Source organism: Brassica napus, chromosome A4, assembly GCF_020379485.1.
Source record: "Brassica napus cultivar Da-Ae chromosome A4, Da-Ae, whole genome shotgun sequence".
NCBI lineage: Eukaryota > Viridiplantae > Streptophyta > Magnoliopsida > Brassicales > Brassicaceae > Brassica > Brassica napus.
This window is the reverse complement of record NC_063437.1, coordinates 19,757,503-19,777,914: the sequence shown is the minus strand read 5'-3', so window position 1 is coordinate 19,777,914 and position 20,412 is coordinate 19,757,503. Positions and strand designations below refer to the sequence as shown.

Genomic DNA, 20,412 nt, shown 5'->3' with positions numbered 1-20,412 from the left:
TAAAGTCAATGTCAAAAAAAAAGCGCATATAATTTAAATATACCAAATAAGTATATTGTATTATACTATTGCAGACGTGCTGAAACGATCGATCCCCACGTCTAGCTTACCAAACGAATGTAAAAGATATTGTTTGTTATGTACCAAACTTCAATAAACTCATCTAAGTAATTCAAATCTTATGAGTAGGTTTACGGGTTAAGATATAGTAGTTATTAATTTGGTAATATATTTGAACCAATAAGGGTTTTATATAACCGCTAGGGTGTAAAACTTACATTTAACGTTTCAACAATACAAGGATATTCCAATCTAGGGGTGAATGGTCAAAAGCGTGTATATTTTTGCTCGGTGCAAAGCAATGTATACTTATACATTAAAAGAGATTATTTTCGAAATTTTTAATCCACATACTTGTATTTGATCCAAAACATGCATGTATTGTAGTATCAGTTTTATTTAAGAGAAACTGGTCAACTTGTGACATAACCAAAAATTTCAGAATTTTAGTTAAGTAACGTGTTAACACAATATAATTGATGTGGATCTTAAAATGTCGAAGTTATTTTGATAACATGCTAATTGGGAGTGTATATAACTTATATCATAACATGGCGTCGATTTAACACACAGCAGTTGAATTACTTAACATGCATTAGATCAACACTTATTAGACTTTGGTAACAAAAACAATCGTAAGTTGTTTACAGAATGAATAACAACACATAACATTGGGACAAAGCTATATAATCAAATCAGATTTTAAAGCATTAATTTGTGTTTTTCATGATGAGAATTAAAATGATCGTTTGGCAATGGCTAAAGACGAGAAAACAGATAAAACGGCGAGACAGAGGAAAGCAAAGAGAAGAAGACTGGCTGATGCATATCCTTTGCTGAAGAACTCATCCACAGGATCAGTCGAATCTAATGCAACCAACGCTATAAATGCATCTTTCAAATCTTTGGTTACTCCAAATCCAGCTGCCGAACCCGTCGCCACTAGATATGATACTAACTGCCAAGAGCAAAATCATCACTAATTAAAAAGACACATTTTCAGGTAAGCTTCATCGATTCAAAAGAATAATTACGTTCAAGAGATTAGATTATATATTATAATATTTTCTCCATTTATGTGATATTTGATTATAAATTTGTTAGAGATTATAAAGTGAATACTTTGTCACCGTAAAAATCGAGTTGATAAGTAAATGAGTTTGTCACTCCAGTGGCGAATTGGCAGATTGTGAATATAAGTTGTATGACAGCGTAAATCAGTCCGATGACAGCTGCGGCTAGCATATATCTTCAAGATTACAAAGTAAGTAAATTAGTTAAATGAAATTTCAGTTTACAATAACAAGATTGTACAAATAAAGGAAGAAAAAATATTAATAAAGAGGTTGGATCATTTTACCTATAAGCATAAACATCATTGAAATGAAATTTGATAGATCCGATGGTTACGCTATTGGTGGTGAGGACGATGACAGATATAACTAGGAAAATTGCCGTCAGAACCCTCAGTAGAAGGTTTACTACCTTCAATGAAACAGGTGGTGGTGGTGCCATATATGATTACAGATTTTAAAATGTTTTTGTAAGAAACTTTTTAAAGGAGAAACTATAGAAGGAAATATGAAGAAAATGCTTGAGAATTAATTAGATATATTACAATACATGGAATGCCAACTAATTTATAAGCAAAATAATCTCGTTGACTAGAAAGATAGAAGTTGATCTTTCTATTAATGTCAACGTCAAACATTTTTTTTTAGTATTGAAGTCGTGACGAACTTGATTAACGCGTTCAACTAATTTATATTTTTTATATTAGAGGGATATACATCTATGATCTATCTATCTATATTAGGTATATATACTCAATATTCAATAATGTTGTTTTTAACAAAGATTTTTGTTTGTTGTTGCTTATATAGAAATGGCGGACATGCTATTTTGATAAACAAAAAGAATATCTTCAAATCGTTCTTTTTGACTATACATAAATACATTTTTCGGTTTTCAAATGGGATTATCTACACTCCTATCCTTACAACTTGCATTCGGACTTGAACATCTAGCGGTGAAAATAAAAACACGGTTTCACCAAATGATAAGAATTTGGTCGTTTTTTAATAAAGAAAGTAGCATTAATATCATATATAATCAGTTCATAATGTTCAAAAGAAGTATAATAAGAGTTCACCATATGCTTGCTACATATGTGCCACTAGTCCTCTGATTGATGAAATCCAAGGAAATGCTTCTTGAGTAACGGCGTCCAATCTTGCCATCAGCATTCCCATTAATATATAACCAGTTTACACTTAGAAAGAGAAATTGGAGTCCACTTCTACAACTTTTATATAAGGCTACTTTTTATTGGAATTTTTCATTCACTTAACTTTTATGAATTCGATTATAAATTACTCCTATTCAATTCTAATGCTTTTTAGCTACATGTATATTTAAAAAGCCATGCATAACATTTTAAAAGTATCAAAATCTTATCATAGTTAAGGAACGAATTAAAGTGTTAGATTTAATACAATACCTAAATAAGTTAAGGGTTATGTTCTCATCGGACCCGAGTTATTTACCGATTACATTGTAAGACTGGACGTCGTGCAAGATTGATTAGTTACATATGGTACGGATGATCATTTCACTTTGTTCTTCATTTTTTGGGATAAAGATTCGAATATAAAGAAGGAAGTATCTTTATACTAGAGATATTTTATAATTTAGATAGATACAAATATATATATGTAAATATTATTTATATCCACGTTACAATATTAACCATAATATATCAAGAATCTTCTAGCTATATCCTACTATAGTGCCACGGCCAGTTATAAGTTAGATGTCTAATATGTTGATCCTAAGAGCATAATTAATGGAGAGTTCTTAGGGTGGAGTTCTTAGCGGAATATAAGAACTCTACCCTAAGAACCCCCATAAATCGTGTTCTAAGCATGCATGCTGCTCCAATTTTTCAACCATCGTCACAACTAAATATTGGATTATGTCCCGATAGTAGTTAATTAATTATTTGTAAGAGTTTTAAGTGGGCTTTCTTTGAGATTAAATTAACATCATCATTATTTGAGGGGACCAGGGTGATATTTCATATTAATAATACAGATAACTAGATAACCCCCAAAAAGGCATTACAGAAATAGTAAACCAGAAATAACAATGAGACCTTCTTGTCAAAATTAAGAATCTCTTATTTTGGTAACGTAACCAATACATCTTGAAAAGCATATATATAATCTGATCAAGTTCCACGATTGGTGGGAGAAAGCATGCACGAATCATAATGAAGAAAGCATACACGGTTAAAATGATACGTGTGTTTATGAGACTTGAATTGGTCGTTTGGAAAGAACAAGAGATGAGAAAACTGATAAAACGGCAAGAGATACGAAAGCAAAGAGAAGAAGACTGGCTGATGCGTATCCTTTACTGAAGAAGTTATCCACTGGATCTGTTGAATCAAAATCTATTAATGCTAAGTATGTATCTTTCAAATCTTTGCTCACTCCAAATCCAGCTGCCGAACCCGTTGCAAGTAAATATGATATAATCTGTCCAGATTTTAACAATCATTAACAAGAATATGTGATTCAAAAGCAATATATGTATGTCCTCTCGTTGTGTTTTACAGAACATAAATATACAAACTAGATATAATGGAACTAATGAGTTGAGATCTTAACAAAAAAAATAACATATTACAACACATTATTTTATTAATTTTAAATATATTGTACATATAACATGAAACTTATCATATTGAGATATTATGTTAATATAAGAAAAAAACAAATTTATTTTAATAAAAAATGTCCAAAACATACATATATCATATTTAATACATGTTATATTTTAGAATTAATTAATCTAGGAGGTCGAGAGATATAATTGTTTCATATTTACTAACATTCTATTGTATGATTTTTCTATTTCTAGATAATTATTTACTCAATTTTTTTTGAAACACTTTTTTTTGAAACACAATTTTCTCAAAATTTAAAAAATCAATTTTAAATACCTTATCGCCATAAAAACTGAACAGATAGTTAAAAGGATGTATAGTTCCGGTGGCGAATTGGGAGATTGTGAAGACCAGTTGTACAACGGCGTAACCTAGCCCGATGACGGTGGCCGCAAGCATGTATCTTCATGAATGATGAATCCAAATATGTATAGAAAACAAATGTGAACAAATGAATGAAGAAGAATTTTTTTTTTTTAAGATGCGAAAAAGGGGAAAAACTGTTAAAATGTAGCTATAAAATTGCCCATTATATATGTTTATTTACCTATAAGCATAAACATCGTTAAAATGCATTTTTATAGACGTTCCTTGAATATCGAGGGTGACGGTGTTGGTGCTGACAAGGGCAACCGTTATAACGAGGAAAGCCGCCGTCAAAACCCTGAGGAGGAGGAGCACTGTCCTCAACATAACGGACGGCGGTGAAGGAGGTGGTGGAGCCATTTAGCTCTTCCTGTTAAGTAATAGAAGCTTCTTACTGAGAATACTAAGATGGTAAATTATTGGTAATATGAGGCTGAGACATGAAACTACTGATTCATTTATAGCCAAAATTTAAGTTGACTAGAGATGGTAGAGTTGATTTTTGTTAAGTCAGTGTCAAATAAAGATCACAAATTGTATTATTCAAGTCGTGATGGATTTTTTTTTACTTTCTTTTAGCAAAAATGACAACTAGTAGTTCGTGATGATATATGATCTGCACTACGTATACCATACTCATTGACAACCAGATTCATGGCATATTCACTAGTGGTTTACTAGAACCAAAATATATAACTAGTCTGTGCTAACGTGACTTTTTGCACCGCAATATATAAACCAAATCATAATAACGAGTTAACGATTGATACTTGTTGGGTTTCTAAAAAAAAGATTAATATTTTATTATTTTAGCTTTTCCCAAACATGTTGAAACATTGTCTTAATGACAATTGTATTTTTAAGTTTCCAATCGGTTCTAAATTTAAGAGCCGGTTCTTAGTTTTTTTAGTTAAAAATTAAGAGATGGTTTCTTATATCCTGTTAAAAATCTCATTCTAAGAACTCCCATTAATCATGTTCTTAGGTGTTAATTGTTAAGATCTTATATGCTGTTTCTCTTTCCTAATTAATTAATTTTTATTTATTTATTTTTGTTAAAAACTTCTTTCCATCTTCTAGTTAGAGGTTCTCTAAGCACAATCATGAAAACATAAGATAAAAAATCTTGAAAAATAAAATATATAATGTTAAAAATATAATACTCTATATAAACGTAATACATATATTGTATTAAATTAGGAATAAGCTAGATCATCATCTTTATAAACATATGCATATTGTAAATTAATTCTTATAAAAATGAATACATTTTTTTTTCATAAAACATTTGTGTGTTCCTTATTCTTATCAGTTTATCAATAAGATTCATTAGAGTACAAGTTCGCTTTGGACACCTAGAGGCCAAAAGCCAAAGCGTATTGCCAGCTACTTAACCTATGGACTTAGTTGTCTAAGAATCTTTTGTTTTCTACACTGAATGAAAACAAATAGGTTTTATTTACGCGTTTTTTTAGAAGTATATGTAACAAGAGTTGACTATAGGTCGGTTACACATATGCTGCCATCCCATCTTCCTTCAAAAAATATATGCATACAGTCAACGACGACTTAAGGGTTGAGTCAACGTCTGAGAATCATGGACACATGCGTCGCCTCGTCTAGCGCTTAGGCCTAACTTCTTCCACACGATTGCGTCAAGACTCTCACTCTCTACTCGCTCGCACTTATCACATCCATGCATTCATTTATTCTCGCTGGATGTTGTACAGCACTCAGGATTAATCTCTTTATCTAATTTAGGAAAGTACGTAGACCAGGTTCTGAAGCCGATGAAAAGAGTGTCGAGGCGAGTTAAGTACTATCTCTATAGATCGTAACTGTATGGGTAACGAAACAAGTTGATCTCTAGTTTCGGTGACCATCAAAGCGGAGGCATGTCGAGGCAAGCTAACCAGAGAATGAAAACGTTTTTGGAAAAAAAACTCGTAATTAATAACCAAACCTTTTTATGCCATGAAATTATAACGACAAAGAAAATTGGCATAAGAAACATACCTTAATTAGTATGAATTAATCTTGCATATATAGATTGGCAGTTTGGCACATCAATATGTACTTTCCTAAAACTGATGACATTCAAATAAATAAAAAAATTATTTTTTTCCTATAATGTTTTTTTTTACGTCAAACGACCATTCTATTACTCAAACTTGAGGTGGTCTGGGTAACCAGACCGGAATAAAACAACCAACAAAAAATAACTCCCTACGAAAAGTTCTTACAGTCTTAGCTAAAAAATCAGAGGACTGGTTGCGTGCTCGTGGCACATAGATGATCTTGAAGTCCGGGAAACAAATCTGCAGCGTCTCTATCTTCTCCAATTCTATTGCGAAGTTTAGCCATTCATGGGGTTTCTTTATCATTGCGATCAGCTCTTTACAGTCTGTTCCAAAACTCTGATACGGCGAGTGTTGAAGCATGTTCTCCATCGCCCATGTTTCTCCTCTAATGTTATCATAATATTTTGATCTAAAATAATATTGTTAATTTAGTAGGATAGTCGAACAAATAATATAATTTTGATTAAGAAAAGTTTCCAAATTAGAATAGTTTCAAAAAAAGTATACTCAAAAAACAACGCGTCGTTCGTTGTTTTCACAACGTCACACCCTGTTGTTTCGACTTTCAGCAAAACACAGGCGAGAGCGAGAGAGTCCAAGTGGGTTTCCAGATTCGTTGACCAATCTCTCCGTGTTGTTTTGCTTATCACAAGTGATTATTTGCGATAAGCACAGTCGCGATGTCAGAAACTGCTGTGCACGGAGGAGCAATCGACTGGGAGGAAGAAGACGAAGATTATATGATGACGCAGAAGATCTTATATGGAGTAACCGGATTTGAGCTCAGCTCACTATGCCCTGAGCTAGGGTTACCACTTCTTGCAGCCTCAGGAATCTGATTTGTTTATTTACATTCCCCTCAAGGGTCACATTTTTAACTGTCAATATGGTAAAGAACGAGTAAGTGGTGTTGATGATGCCACTTGGATAGTAAAAAAGTATTGGACAAAAACCTGAAGGGGAAAGAGATTCTCCACTTGGTCTGTTCATGAGTCTCTTGTCTGTATTCATTTATCGGTCCATATTGAAAGTTACAAAAAATAAAAATAAAAAAATTCTTCTACTTAGTTTGGAAGCGAATGATCTCGAGAAACTCAATTAGTAGTAGTACTTAATGATTCTTAATACTTCTATTTTCTAACTACATATTCGATATTATATTAACATTCTTTCAGAATTAATTCCTTTTAAAAGTGAAAGTCGGTTTAGGACTATGATGCTGAGCTCGTGCATCTTAAAATGTCAACTACAACAGTGTGGCAATTATGAAGAAAAGAAAGAAAAAAAACAAAAACAAAAACCGAATCCAATGTTCATCTTTGTTCTCTCTTTTCTTTTAACATTAATTTGTTATTGAAATTCTAAGTTATGTAAATCATCTACAACTTTGATTCTTTTATCTAAAATCATGATTTGATTTGAATAATCCATAAAACTTTTCTAATCACCTTTTTGTCATGTTCTTGTTGAAACTTCATCTTTAAAATCTGACTCTTATCAGTTTAAGCCTTTGCTGACTTCTTCAGCTTCTGCAATCTCCGTCACTTTCCTCTTGTTAAGCTTCTCCTCTGCGTCTCTCAAGAACTTAAATCTCGGCAAAGACGATGGTGATGATGTTGGTGAATGTGATGATGATCTCACTAGCCTGTTAAACTCAGCATCAGTCGGTGACTCGAAGAAACCTTCTTTTCTGCCGTTACAAGACTCTGTTAACGGAGTGTAAGGAGGCGTAAAGAGCGAAGGAGAAGCACGAGGAGTGAGATACGGAGGAGAAGAACCACTTTCCATATTTAGAAACAAATCGTTCAAACTCTTTCCTTTCGTGGAAACACCTTCTTCAGATTCCATTTCCTCTACTGTTTCCTCCACGATAGTGAACAAAAACCTCGACACAAGCCCTGGACCCACCACGTTCCCAAACCCATCATCAGGAGGAAGACATTGCTGTTGAGTTTCATTAGGTTTAGGGCTAGAAGAAGGAGAAGGGTTAGTGCTGCAGCAACAGAAGAAGAGAAGTTTTCTGGTTGCAGGGGTAGAATAGTCATTTCGTAGATTAGGTCTCCTCCTCCTCTTCTTACAACAGATCAAGTAATATAGCTCGGCGAGAAGAGCTAGTAGCAAGCAACCAAAGACTATGCTTAGAGCAAGTCCCACACTGCTTAAAGATCTCATGTTTCCTATTCAAGACAAGATTCATATCTCTTGTTCATATCATTAAACCAAACACAAAGAGGGGAAAGAACTCAACTAACAGTCAAAAATGAAATGCAGAAGGAACAGAAACTATGAATGATATAAATGATTCTGGGAAAAAAAAAGAGTGTTAATATAGGGAAGTGTGAAACTGAAACTTGGCTATATAACTTTTGTTTGGTTAAAGGAACCTTCGGTTTATAATCTTTTTTGCTTTAAATCAATAAAGACTAAAATAGTAAAAAGATTATGAAATTTTACCCTCAGCGAAAGCTACTGCTGACCATTTCTTTTTTTGTTACATAGAAAACTCGAATTTGTAATCTTTAATCAAGAGAAAACAAAAATTGCATTTATTTTCAAATAGTTTCCCTTTCAAAACATAAAGTATTATGGATAGCATATAAAGCATTTAAACCCATGTGACGCATATGCTATGGTAAGAGTGAGATTTGTTTGTTTGGTTTGCGCTTCTTCATGCGTTGATTGATATTAGATTTGCTAAAGTCATCAGAGAGTCAGAGAAAACACACCAAATCCGTGTGTCAGTGATTCAACTTCAATAATTTTCGTGAGATGTGCATCAACAATTATATATCCAGCCTCTTCCATCGGCCAATCACACATTTTATACGTAGCATTTGACATATTGGTGTTATATGATATTTCATATAGTACCACTTGGTTTCTTGGAATATACCTTTGTTCTCTTAAACTTATGAACTTTGGAAATTTATTCTCCTCTCTTCCATCTTAATGTATCGAAAAGCGTTATAATTACTAAGATTTGTTTCTTCCCATGTCTGAACAGACCATCCAACGTGTTGCAAGCTTTGTCGGTTAGTCATACAAGTGTGAATTTCAACGCATTTGAATATGGTATTTGGATGTTACTTGATGTCTAACCAACTTGGGGTCTATTATCAAGGCTCTACAGTTGGGTAACTAGATCTGAGAGTAAACCCATATTAGCTCATATTCTCTGAAGACGCGTTTCTACACTTTAACTCATAGTTATTGCTAGAATCTACTTACATAAACGCTTCCATCTGTTTTTTTTGGTGATACTTTTGTTTGTTTTCCATCTCAGGCTAACTTCACAACACAATAGTTTGAACAGTGAACTACTTTCGATTAATCTTTGAAACGATACTTCATGTCATTTCAAAATAGTGTTGCAAGCTGCATATATGTTCACCGCTTATGAAACTCTCTCATGTTACTATTATCAAGACTGGTCTTGAGCAAATCTTCCAGCCCAATAAATCCTTCTTTGTTGCCTTGATATGTGGAGCATATCTTCTAAGTTTTGTTAGCTTTCCAATGCAAGCCACTATTTTGCGATCAATTTAACGAACAATCAACTATTTTCCAAAGAACATCGATGTTAGGATCACAGATCGGATCTACTGAATAATACCGTATATTGATGATCCACACGAGAATTACAACAATGGATCGGAGGACTCTATCACCTGAGTACCTCAACTACTCTATCACTTGAGTAGCTCTTAACTCATCACTAAAGATTTCACTATTGTAATCTTCGATAAGCAACTAAACAATACTCTCAGCTATTTATACTTCCCGAAATACAAATGTCTTCTTCTCTTTTATTCTTCTAACTTGTAACTGCAAAGATTCTCTTTCTCTTAGAGTGTCTCATCATTTTTTCCCTGCAAACCCTCCAACTCTGCCAGAGACACTCAAGCTACTCCTTTCCCTTTATTCCTCTTATATGTATACTTGAACCTATCAATCCATCACTGTCCCCAATTTTTTTTTTCGAGAATTGCAAGATTTCATTCAATCGACTATTAGTATATTTTAACAATTATGGGTGACACGAGAAGAACATCGACCCAGTCATATTCCACAGACATCATTCTATTTTTTTCTTTGCATTTCTAATTTAAATGTCTTAAAATTACTAGTAAATTATTATTATCTTCCCCACCACCCAGCTTCAACGAAAGGTCTAAAACACAAGTGTACGACGAATTAAAAATAGAACTTGTTTAAAGCTCCCACCACAGGTTTATTAATAAAAAAAATAAACCTACAATTATCATCATCATCTATATTTTTATATTACGAATCATACAACCCGTGATTGTTGTTGTATCAACAATCCCACATAGCCAAAAAATATCTTATATTATCCATCTACCTTAATATCTACGGACCGTCTTACAAAGCACAGCTTGTCCAACGTGAAACTACGATAACACCCTTCTTACAAAAGATTAAGATTGGTACGTGTCCACTGCCTAACCCAGCTTTTTCTTTTCCTCATACGTGTGTATGACTAGACACGTAGGTCCCACTCAGCAACCCGACAACTCTAATTAAACCAAAAATAAAATAAAACAAAATTAATTTTCTCACATATATATATTTCTTCTTGTCCCTTCTTCTCCTTTTCTGCGAGAATTCTTTTTTTTTTTAATCCTCGGTTGGGAGCAAAAAATGGGAATTCTCAACGACGACGCCGTTTTAATCGAACCGGGAAAAAACTCCGGCGATCCCACCATGGTCACCGTGAATTGCCCAGATGAATCAGGTCTCGGTTCAACTCTCTGTAGAATCATCCTCGAGTTCGGTCTCTCCATCACCAAAGCAGGTATAAAGTCTCAATCTTTACAAGGGAATATACTCTGTTTTGTCGGTTACGAATATTCGAGATTCGATTTAATTATGTTAATTATTGTGTGATTAATTCTAATTTATTGATGATTGTGAAAAAAAATGGGGTTTGTTAATTGTTGCAGATTTTTCAACAGATGGAAGATGGTGTTACATAGTGTTTTGGGTCAGTCCTGATAACGGTTCTTCTAGATTCGATTGGGACAGCTTGAAGAACCGTCTCTTGTCTGCTTGTCCGTCTTGCTTGGGTTCCTATTACTCCTCTCTTCAGTCTTCTAATGTCTCTAAGCCTCCTTCTCTTTACCTCCTCAAGTTCTTCTGCCGCGACAGGAAAGGACTGCTTCACGGTTTGGTCCCTTTACTTGTGTCTTTTTTATATCTGTTTTTGTGTCTTAATGGTTTTAATTAATTAATTATTTTTTTTCTTGGTGGTTTTTTTTAGATGTTACTAAAGTTCTGACAGAGCTAGAGTTTACCATCCAACGAGTCAAAGTCACGACAACACCAGACGGAAGAGTCTTGGACATGTTTTTCATCACTGACGCAATGGATCTATTGCACACGAAACAGAGACAAACCAAGACGTGCGACCATCTAACTGCTGTGCTCGGGGAGCACGGTGTGAGCTGCGAGATTGAGCTAGCTGGTCCCGAGCTAGAGAGTCTCCAACGATTCTCTGCCCTTCCACCTGAAGCTGCTGATGAGCTCTTCGGCTCTGACGTTACTTCCATCTCCAACAAAGTGGTTCTCACGGTCGATAACCACTTGAGCCCTGCGCATACGCTGCTTCACATCAACTGTATCGATCAGAAGGGGCTTTTCTACGATATCCTCAGGACTTCTAAAGACTGCGACGTCCATGTAACGTTTTCAAGAACTCGTCTAGGCTTCTTCCTTAACAAGATTTTGTTTAACTGATGTTAGTGTGTGATTGGTGCTTTATACAGATTGCTTACGGTAGATTCTCATCGAAGGTTAAAGGCTATAGGAATCTTGACTTGTTTGTGAGAGGTACGGACGGGAAGAAGATAGCTGACCCGAAACATCAAGACAGCTTTTGTTCTCGTCTTAAGGAGGAGATATCGTGTCCTTTGAGAGTTATAATCGTGAACCGAGGACCAGACTCTGAGCTATTAGTAGCCAACCCTGTGGAACTATCTGGTAAAGGAAGGCCACGAGTTTTCTACGATGTCACACTCGCTTTGAAGTCTCTTGGAATCTGCATCTTCTCCGTAAGTATTTATTCATCCTTCTCAAAATGATTAGAAAAATAATTGTTTCAATACGATTCTATTTTTTACAATTTTAATGCATTTTTTGTTAGGTAATAATAATGATAAAGTGTAAATTTTGAAGAAATTAATAATGTTTATAGAATTTTGATTGGCTAATAGTGTTCTTATATGTTTTTTCGGACTGGGTTATAAAATGTTGTGAGTTGTGTTTCTTTTGTAGGCTGAGATTGGGAGGCACTCGACTTTGGATAGACAATGGGAAGTGTATAGGTTTCTTTTGGAGGAGCGTCGTGAGTTTCCATTGGACCGTGCTAGGAATCAGATAGTGGATAGGGTCACAAAGACACTTATGGGTTGGTGAAAGTGGATGAGAGACTTTAACGTTGTATCCTAGGGGCCTTAAGAAACCGAGTCTTGGCTCGATGAAGGGTTCAAGTAAGAGATTTCGAGAGTGGTTGGTTGCTTTTGTGTGGAGCTTAGCCGTGAGTTGCGTTGTAAAGATATGGATAATTGTAAAAAAATGGATTAAAGTGCAATTGCAATGAATGCTTTGTAACTCACTTTGGTTTTAATCGAATCATACGGACGTGTCTTGAGTCTGCGCGAGTCAGGTGTGTCGCTTACAGGGAGTCACCGTGTGTTGAATGTGCATGGACGTGAAGAATGGGACCGAGCCAGGTTCGAATCGCAAAATCTGCACATGTAGCTGCAGTTGTAAATTAAGGACGTCTAATATTAGGCTTGAGTTACTCGAGTATTCGAATCCGAGCTTGAGTCAAAAATATGAATCCATTTCCTCATTTAGGTCTATGAAAATCCGAATGGAGGATTCTCCGGCCTAAATTCGAACGTGTATCTGAAAACTTTTAAATTCGAACGTGTATCTGAAAACTTTTAAAAAACTGGTCAGAGTCTAAATTAGTATTCTAAATGATTTGATCAAAAAAAAAAAATATTCTAAATGATTTGACCAATGATTCATTGTTTGCTTTATATATTAAAAGATTTTTGGTTTTAATTCATGGAAAATGCGAATTATGCAAAATATTAAAAAATGCTTACAAGAGATCTTCGGCATGAAATAAGACGTACTATCAGGAATGGATTTCATAAGACGATTTAGAGTGATGTATACATAAAATTATGGTATTCAATAGATTTCATGCGTAATATTTTTCATAGTTTTGTAATAGTATAACTAAAAAAACATGATTAGTTATTTTTAAACAATGAATATCAAGTTTATTTTCATACATGGGAAAAATATATAAACCCGAAGCATCAATTCAGATCCAACTGAGTATAAAAATTTATATGAAACCAACAAAATCTAAATATCAAATCCAGGTAAAATGAACATGGTGGGTAAACTGTAAAAAACGGATTTAACAATTAACAGTGTAGGAAAGAAGGAAACGAGAACATGGCAGCCCTTTTACTCGAATTGCTTGTAATAAGCAAGATGATGAAAGAGGGTATATGAGTGATGCTACGGCAAACCTCAACATGTCCCGAGGTGGAAGACCAATAAAACCACTCCAAAAGTTTCAAGATATGGAATGGAAAACGGTAAGAGGAAGGGGTAAAAAGGGTCGTCGTGGCCGCGGAAACTACCTTCCATCTTCCTAACAGTTTCTTCCTTCTCTTGTCTCATTAAGCTTATGAATCATAAGTCTTCTCCATTGTAAGCTAATGCTTGGTTGAATATGAGGCATGTCTCATCATACTCTATCAAACTTATGGTTGTTTCAACCATACACTGTATGTTTTTAGTATTTTAATTTGAAAGCCTTTTACAAAAAAAAAAAGAAGGAAACGAGAAAGTAAAAAAAAAAAAAAAAGAGGAGTGTAGGGTTAGAATAGTCGTTTCGTAATCCGTTATCTTCTGGGTCGTGTGAGGAGAAGAAGAGATCTTAGCTTAGGTTTTGAGGAAGATGACGACACCAATCACCGGGAAGCAAGCTTCGGGTTCCGCCAAAGAAGAAGGCGAGCTCTCCACCTCCGACGACGATGTATCATTCCTCTCCCTATTCCTTATTCTGCGAATCTCGATTTTTCCCTAATCTGATCCACCAATTTTGACTTTTAGGTGCAACCGAGCACGAGAGCTCCTCTCACTGAACATGTCTCTGCTCCTTCGTCCATCACTAACATCCAAAGGCGTCTTCAACCTGGTAAAAACAACACGGCGTTTTCTTTTTTTGCGTGTAAAACAACAAGACTTTTGAAAGTTGCCTTTGAAACTAGCTTACTTGTTTTGTTTGTGACTTGTCAGGAAAAGCTGAATCTTTGCTTAAGAAGCCAGCGGTGTCTGCTGCTCCCTTACAAGGGAAGAAACTTCCTTTAAGGGGCAACGACAACAACCTTGTGATAGACTTCTCAGATGACGATAACGGTAGCGAATCTGAAACCAAAGGAAGGAAGCAGGTATCGAAGATTCAACCGAAAGGAACCATGTCTTGGACTAGAATCCCGTCTACGTTATTACAAACAAAGTTGAAAGGGCCGTTTCGAATTGATAACAGAGCAGTTGCAAAGAAGGCACCTTCCGCTAGCACCTTTGGTCATGCTGCGACTTCTAAAGCTCCCAACCTTGCGCTTCCCAAGGTAATTAGGAGAAATAGCCATACCTATGAGAGGAAGGTTAGCAAAGATACACCGCGTCCTGAACAGATTGTGGATCCCAATAGCAGCAAACTTCAGGAACTTGAGCTGAGGCAGCGGATTGCACAGCGGGAACAGTGGGAAATTGAGCGGAAGCTTAAGGCAGTTCAGACAAAGAAGGATGATGTTAAACCAAAAATCAGTCAAACAAGGAGTCTCGTTATGGTTTCTGGTAATGGGAAACAGATCGAACCAAACGAACCTGCAAAGAAGCGCTTGAAAGTTAGTGGAAATGACACAAGCCAGCCTGTTATTGATAGCAGAGTTCCAGCATCTACTGCTGCACCAATGAAAGCGCCTGCCATCGGTAAAAGTCTACTTTCAGGTGAGACTAACGGAAAATATCTACTGTCTGTTTCACTTAGAAAACTTATTTTGGTTAAGTAAATCAATGTTTTGATTTTTTCCCACATCTGGTTTCAACTGGCTTTGTTGTTTTATGTAGGTATCAATGCAAATGCTAGTTGCAAACAGATTGGTAGTAACAGTGGTGAGACTGCTCCCCGGGTCATTTCTCAGCATATTGTACAAGGCAATACAAGCTCTAGTGTCTTACAAAAAAGTGGAGTAAGTGTCATCATCTTTTGTATTTTCTCCTTGACTAGAAGTGGAATTATCGACTCTAAGACTAGTAGTTAAACTATTTCTAGTGTTGGCCAGTGTTTTGTCAATTTATGCGTTTTTTTTTTCTGTTCCAGAGCAAAACGAATCATTCCGAAGGTGTAAGATGTGGCCAGCCAGATCCTCCTGTTCAGTTAACTTCAAGAGAACTGGAAACAGTGAAAAATGTTGGTAGCAACTTGTCGAGTGATCAGTTGCCCAAAATAGTCAATGGAAACCACCAGGTTTTTTCTATATCCTTAAATAACAAGTTGGAGGCGGCTGGTATGATTTCATGATCCTTACTTTTGATTTTTTGTTTTTCTGCTTGATTCAGCCTTCTCTGGACAATTCTGGCTTCTGGAACATCCCGGGAAATACAATTGCTCCTGGACATAGTCAACTGGATATGCTATATTTGACAAACCTAGAGGAATCTCTTGACAGAGACCTGGAGGAAGCACAAGAACGTAAACGCCTTTGTGAGATTGAAGAAAGAAACGCTCTCAAAGTTTATAGGAAGGCACAAAGATCGTTGATTGAGGCAAATGCCAAATGTGCAGAACTTTACAGTAAGAGAGAAACTTTATCTGCTCACTATGGATCTCTCATTGTGCGGGACACCAGGTTGTTGTGGCCTTCTATACATCATGAGCACCCTGAAACTGGGTTTCGGTACGTGAGTAACAGTGCTGAAAACATTGATTTGGCAACCAAAACACATAACAACGAATATGGTGGCATTCATTCTCTACATCGTCCCCATAGTGGACAGAATTTGGGTTCAGAGCCGTGCAGTGATCATGATGCTAGCACCTCGGATGGATTGCCTTACAGTGAGAAGCAAACTGCAAGTAGACTATGCTCCCCGTCTAGCGATGCTCACATGTTGGCTGAAGATGAGTCATTTCCAGTAAACCATGTATCTACCGAAGGGAACATTGGGCATCAAGCAGAAAATCTTGAGCAAGCACTAGGCAATCAGAATTCCTTGCTTATTGAAGCATCATTAAGATCTAAATTATTCGAGCGTCTGAGTATGCGGGAAGAATCTAGAGGTGGCACATGTGCCAATGGAGAGACTGTGGTAGATAGAGGGGATGAAAGTGATGTTGCAAGTGAACGAACCCAGAGAGATGGAAGTAGTCCTGTCTCCGAAAAAGTTCAGCATAGTGATTCTAAAAGTAAGTAGTTTATTTATAAGAGATTGGCATTTTTCTTGGTTATTTGGCTGGGCATTCACTTCACAAAAGGAGAAAAGTCATTTGCAACCTTACTTTACTTTCAAGTCCTACTCTTAGAGATGATTGAGGATCTTCATGGTTCTTCATGTGCTTTAGTTTCTTTTAACACGTCTTCCTATTTTTTAATCTCAGAGCCAGACGCCAATAAACTGCAAGGAAGTCCCTCGGAACCACCAGTTGAACGCAGCACAATCAAGGAGAATTTTGGATCATCTGTAGATATGGAGTCCCATGAAACTTCTCCAGAGGATGACCTTTTGTTGTCTGTAGCTTCAGCAGGCCCTTTATTTCGGAGCACAATTAATCATCTAAAGGTCCCTGGGTCTTCCATTACATCTCTGGGAACAGAATCCACTCTTGAAAACAAGTCATATAGCGTATACAGTGATGTTAGACAACGTAGCAGCTTGACTAGAACTCCAGTATATGAGAGAAAAGTTGACCTTTACACGTCTAATTTGAAGATGGACCCTTTTCGGCCTCTCTGCATGTACGAGTTACGTGGAAGATGCAATAATGATGAATGCTCTTGGCAACATTTCAAGGATTTCGCTGATGACGGTTTGCATCAAAGTCAGAACGATCCTCCGGGTATGGCAGAAAATATGTATATAAGAATTCTAGAAACGATATTTTCTTTGCTAGAATTCTAATTTTATGCGTTTTGCAGATTGTAATGTTGCGTCAAGTTTACATGAGAAGCAAGGATCACAGATTTTTGACGTGGTGTATTCACCAACTTATCTTGTCTGCTTGGATACAATGAAGGTTGATTCGTGGTCTTACGAGTCCCTTCTGGCTCAAAGACATGGGCAAATATGGGGGAAGCACTTTAGTGTCTGCCTCGCCTCTTCGAACTTGCTTTACAAGAATATACCTGCCAGGGAAAACGAAGGTCGAATTGAAGTCCTAGGAAATCCAAGAACACACTCATCATACCTTAGGATCAAACATAGCTTGATGGTTTGTCTTTTTCTTTCTCTTTATTTTAATCTTTAATTATGATAATATCAAGCTGCAGATCTGACCAATACTGCATTCTTTTTATTGAAATTCTCACTACTGTATTGCACTCCCTGCTTGGTGCATTCGTAGAATCTCCTTAATCAAGGCTCAGTTGCTGCTCTTGAATCCGTGGAAATGGCTCTCACTGTTTTCTGTCGGGAAATTGACCACTCAGAAGGCTTGATCCAGGCAATGTTGTTTGATTCCTGTTAATACTGTGTAGTATCACTTTAGCTCTCGTTCTTATTCTGGTGGCCATTTTTCTTTTCAGGCCCTTTCTGTTCTTTCACGAGGTCTTGAAGGTGATCCAGCTTCTGAGATTCTTTGGATTGTGTATCTCCTGATTTACTATTCACATGAAGGATCAGATGGGAAAGATATGTTGTCTCTTGGGGTATGTTATGTCACCTATTTCGACATTGCCTGCATCTAGACAGCCACACGTCCATTTTATGATTTATTATCTGTGCACGTTGGCATATGAGATAACTTTTAAACTTTTCAGGTCAATCTGTGTAGCGGATCATACGTAATATGGCTTATGTACATCAACAGTCGAGGACAACTTAACGATCAACTAACTGCATATGATGCTGCCCTATCCGCGCTCTGCAACCATGCACCTGGGTCTATCGACAGGGATCATGCCAGCGCTTGCATTTTAGATCTTTCATTGCAGATGTTCAACCTTATGTGCATTTCTGGGAATGTTTCGAGGGCAATCCAGAGAATATCCAAGCTACAGGCTCCAGCAGCAGTTTCGGAGGACCCTGACTTTTCAATGATGTCTCAAATTCTGACATGCTTAACATATTCTGATAAATGTGTGTTCTGGATTTGTTGTGTGTACTTAGTTGTTTACAGGAAACTGCCTGATTCGGTTGTCCAACGATTTGAGATGGAGAAGGAACTGCTAGAAATAGAATGGCCTTCAGTTGATTTGGTAGGTGATCTGAAGCAGACGGCTCTGAGTCTATTTGATAAATGGATGCGTTCAGAAGAACTTTGCATTAGTGATGGCTCATCGGAAAATGGAAAACAAGAGCGCACTGCCGGGCTATTCGCTCTGAACCACGCACTGTTTACGATTGCAGTTGATGAGTTGGAAAAATGTAGGGACATTGTCAAGGCATCAGTTGAGCTTTACCCATCTTGCTTAGAGCTAAAACTGTTAGCAGCCAGGATGAAACCAAAGGACACGTTGTCGTCTGTGTTTGAAGAGCTTCTCAAGCAGGAGCCAAAAGATGCTTCAGGCACACAATGGATTTGGAATCAGTACGCTGAATATGCTTTGCAAGGAGGAAGCAACGACTCGGCAAGAGAGCTCATGTCCCGCTGGTATACCTCTGTATGGGATGTATCGTCTCGTAAGAAAAAGACAGCACTGACTAATGAAGAAACAGAGGAAGAAAGTGAGAGCGTTGCGTCAGATCAGGTGGATGTGATGTTTGGATATCTTAATCTCACTCTCCACAATCTACTGCAAAGTGATTGGACCGGTGCTTGCTCAGCCATTGACCAAGCGCTTAAAGCTACTGCTCCTGATCATTTTATGCATTGCCTGAGAGAACATGCTGTGTTCCAGCTAATCAATTCGTTGCAAGCAACAGGCGAGTTTCCAATCAACCTACAATTGAGATTACTCAACTCTTACCTTGATCAAGCAAGTTCTTTACCTGTAAAAGAGCCACTATCGTGGAAATTCATCAGCAACAGCGCTGAGAAACCAAGAGTGAGGAAGCTAGTAAGTAACCTTCTGGCGCCAGTTTCATCTGAAGTCTTAGTGGTAAACACAGTTCTTGAAGCATGGTACGGACCATCTCTTGTACCGGAGAAGCTGAGTAAACAAAAGGAACTGGTGGATTTTGTGGAAACAATCCTAGGCTTGGTCCCGTGCAACTACCCGCTGGCTTTGTCTGTAAGTAAGCTGTTGAAGAAAGAAGAGGACTCTGGTTCCTCGGGTGTTCACTTCTGGGCAGGTCTGAATCTTGCAAGTACAATTTCTTGTGCAATGCCAGTAGCTCCCGAGTATATATGGGTGGAGGCTGGAGAGATATTGAGCAATATCAACGGTTTCAAGACAAGAGCAGAGAGATTCTTGAGTAAAGCTGTGTCTGTATATCCAATGTCTGTGAAGCTGTGGAGGTGTTATCGGAGTGTAGCTAGAAGTATAGAAGAGAAAAGAGGCGCTAAGATTGAAGAAGAGGCTCGAAAGAAAGGAATCACTCTGGTGGATTGAAGTTTGAAAAGCGGTCCTCTTGTGTTTTTCCCTTTACATAGTTTTAGAACACACAAAGAGTAGGGAACATAGGAAATGGGGATTTTTGGAGATAAGAAACGAAAAGATATGGGAATACAGTTTTTGAAAATGGTTAAGTGAATACCACCATTGTTATACGCTTGTTCTGTTTCTAGCATAAGCTTATTTTGTTATACAATTTTACTTGTACCATGCTTTTGTATCATGGTGACAAACTTAATGATCACTTTGACTTGGTGTTCCCCTCTTTATGTATTTACCCTCTTCTGTCTATTTATTTACTAATCTTATTAAATAATTTATGTTTCCAGAAAAAAAGATAAAAGAG

General features: G+C 36.7%; 5 protein-coding genes across 6 annotated transcripts; 2 read left to right on the top strand and 3 right to left on the bottom strand.

Annotated features, from left to right (window-relative positions):
• Positions 1–641: 641 nt before the first annotated feature.
• LOC106447467 (CASP-like protein 4D2) lies at positions 642–1,682 on the bottom strand. Its single transcript, XM_013889393.3, has 3 exons — positions 1,421–1,682; positions 1,183–1,309; positions 642–1,018 (listed from the first exon to the last, which is right to left on the bottom strand). The coding sequence occupies exons 1-3, from the start codon at positions 1,573–1,575 to the stop codon at positions 797–799; spliced, it is 504 nt and encodes a 167-aa protein (XP_013744847.1). The 5' UTR covers positions 1,576–1,682; the 3' UTR covers positions 642–796.
• A 1,431-nt stretch (positions 1,683–3,113) lies between these two features.
• On the bottom strand, positions 3,114–4,664 carry LOC106447466 (CASP-like protein 4D1). The gene is made up of 3 exons (XM_013889392.3): positions 4,338–4,664; positions 4,067–4,193; positions 3,114–3,599 (listed from the first exon to the last, which is right to left on the bottom strand). Exons 1-3 carry the CDS (start codon positions 4,514–4,516, stop codon positions 3,369–3,371), a joined length of 537 nt encoding a protein of 178 aa, XP_013744846.1. The 5' UTR covers positions 4,517–4,664; the 3' UTR covers positions 3,114–3,368.
• Positions 4,665–6,677: 2,013 nt separating this feature from the next.
• Positions 6,678–8,905, bottom strand: BNAA04G22960D. Of its 2 annotated transcripts, XR_007339289.1 has the most exons (3): positions 7,686–8,904; positions 7,191–7,238; positions 6,678–7,115 (listed from the first exon to the last, which is right to left on the bottom strand). XR_007339289.1 is itself a non-coding variant. In XM_048778635.1 (2 exons), exon 1 carries the CDS (start codon positions 8,407–8,409, stop codon positions 7,735–7,737), a length of 675 nt encoding a protein of 224 aa, XP_048634592.1. In that variant the 5' UTR covers positions 8,410–8,905; the 3' UTR covers positions 6,678–7,238; positions 7,686–7,734. The 2 variants fall into 2 exon arrangements, 1 of the variants encoding a protein (XP_048634592.1); XM_048778635.1 differs by having other exon boundaries at positions 6,678–7,238; positions 7,686–8,905.
• Positions 8,906–10,808: 1,903 nt separating this feature from the next.
• LOC106447465 (ACT domain-containing protein ACR9) lies at positions 10,809–12,907 on the top strand. The gene is made up of 5 exons (XM_048778634.1): positions 10,809–11,053; positions 11,202–11,423; positions 11,519–11,937; positions 12,024–12,308; positions 12,532–12,907. Exons 1-5 carry the CDS (start codon positions 10,900–10,902, stop codon positions 12,670–12,672), a joined length of 1,221 nt encoding a protein of 406 aa, XP_048634591.1. The 5' UTR covers positions 10,809–10,899; the 3' UTR covers positions 12,673–12,907.
• Positions 12,908–14,110: 1,203 nt separating this feature from the next.
• On the top strand, positions 14,111–20,357 carry LOC106381420. The gene is made up of 11 exons (XM_013821316.3): positions 14,111–14,323; positions 14,401–14,485; positions 14,587–15,300; positions 15,421–15,542; positions 15,674–15,820; positions 15,913–16,759; positions 16,952–17,410; positions 17,490–17,782; positions 17,915–18,013; positions 18,096–18,218; positions 18,330–20,357. Exons 1-11 carry the CDS (start codon positions 14,246–14,248, stop codon positions 20,061–20,063), a joined length of 4,701 nt encoding a protein of 1,566 aa, XP_013676770.2. The 5' UTR covers positions 14,111–14,245; the 3' UTR covers positions 20,064–20,357.
• Positions 20,358–20,412: the final 55 nt, after the last annotated feature.

Bases quoted from the DNA above. Each gene is read 5' to 3' on its own strand.
- LOC106447465 (XM_048778634.1), top strand. From the start codon at position 10,900: ATGGGAATTCTCAACGACGACGCCGTTTTAATCGAACCGGGAAAAAAC. The intron at 11,054-11,201 runs GTATAAAGTCTC...TAATTGTTGCAG, and splicing joins TCTCTCCATCACCAAAGCAG to ATTTTTCAACAGATGGAAGA. The intron at 12,309-12,531 runs GTAAGTATTTAT...TTTCTTTTGTAG, and splicing joins TTGGAATCTGCATCTTCTCC to GCTGAGATTGGGAGGCACTC.
- BNAA04G22960D (XM_048778635.1), bottom strand. From the start codon at position 8,409: ATGAGATCTTTAAGCAGTGTGGGACTTGCTCTAAGCATAGTCTTTGGT.
- LOC106381420 (XM_013821316.3), top strand. From the start codon at position 14,246: ATGACGACACCAATCACCGGGAAGCAAGCTTCGGGTTCCGCCAAAGAA. The intron at 15,821-15,912 runs GTTTTTTCTATA...TGCTTGATTCAG, and splicing joins TAGTCAATGGAAACCACCAG to CCTTCTCTGGACAATTCTGG. The intron at 17,783-17,914 runs GTTTGTCTTTTT...GTGCATTCGTAG, and splicing joins GGATCAAACATAGCTTGATG to AATCTCCTTAATCAAGGCTC.
- LOC106447466 (XM_013889392.3), bottom strand. From the start codon at position 4,516: ATGGCTCCACCACCTCCTTCACCGCCGTCCGTTATGTTGAGGACAGTG. The intron at 4,194-4,337 runs GTAAATAAACAT...TCATTCATGAAG, and splicing joins AACGATGTTTATGCTTATAG to ATACATGCTTGCGGCCACCG. The intron at 3,600-4,066 runs GTATTTAAAATT...AAATCTGGACAG, and splicing joins TCAGTTTTTATGGCGATAAG to ATTATATCATATTTACTTGC.
- LOC106447467 (XM_013889393.3), bottom strand. From the start codon at position 1,575: ATGGCACCACCACCACCTGTTTCATTGAAGGTAGTAAACCTTCTACTG. The intron at 1,310-1,420 runs GTAAAATGATCC...GTAATCTTGAAG, and splicing joins AATGATGTTTATGCTTATAG to ATATATGCTAGCCGCAGCTG. The intron at 1,019-1,182 runs GTATTCACTTTA...TGCTCTTGGCAG, and splicing joins TCGATTTTTACGGTGACAAA to TTAGTATCATATCTAGTGGC.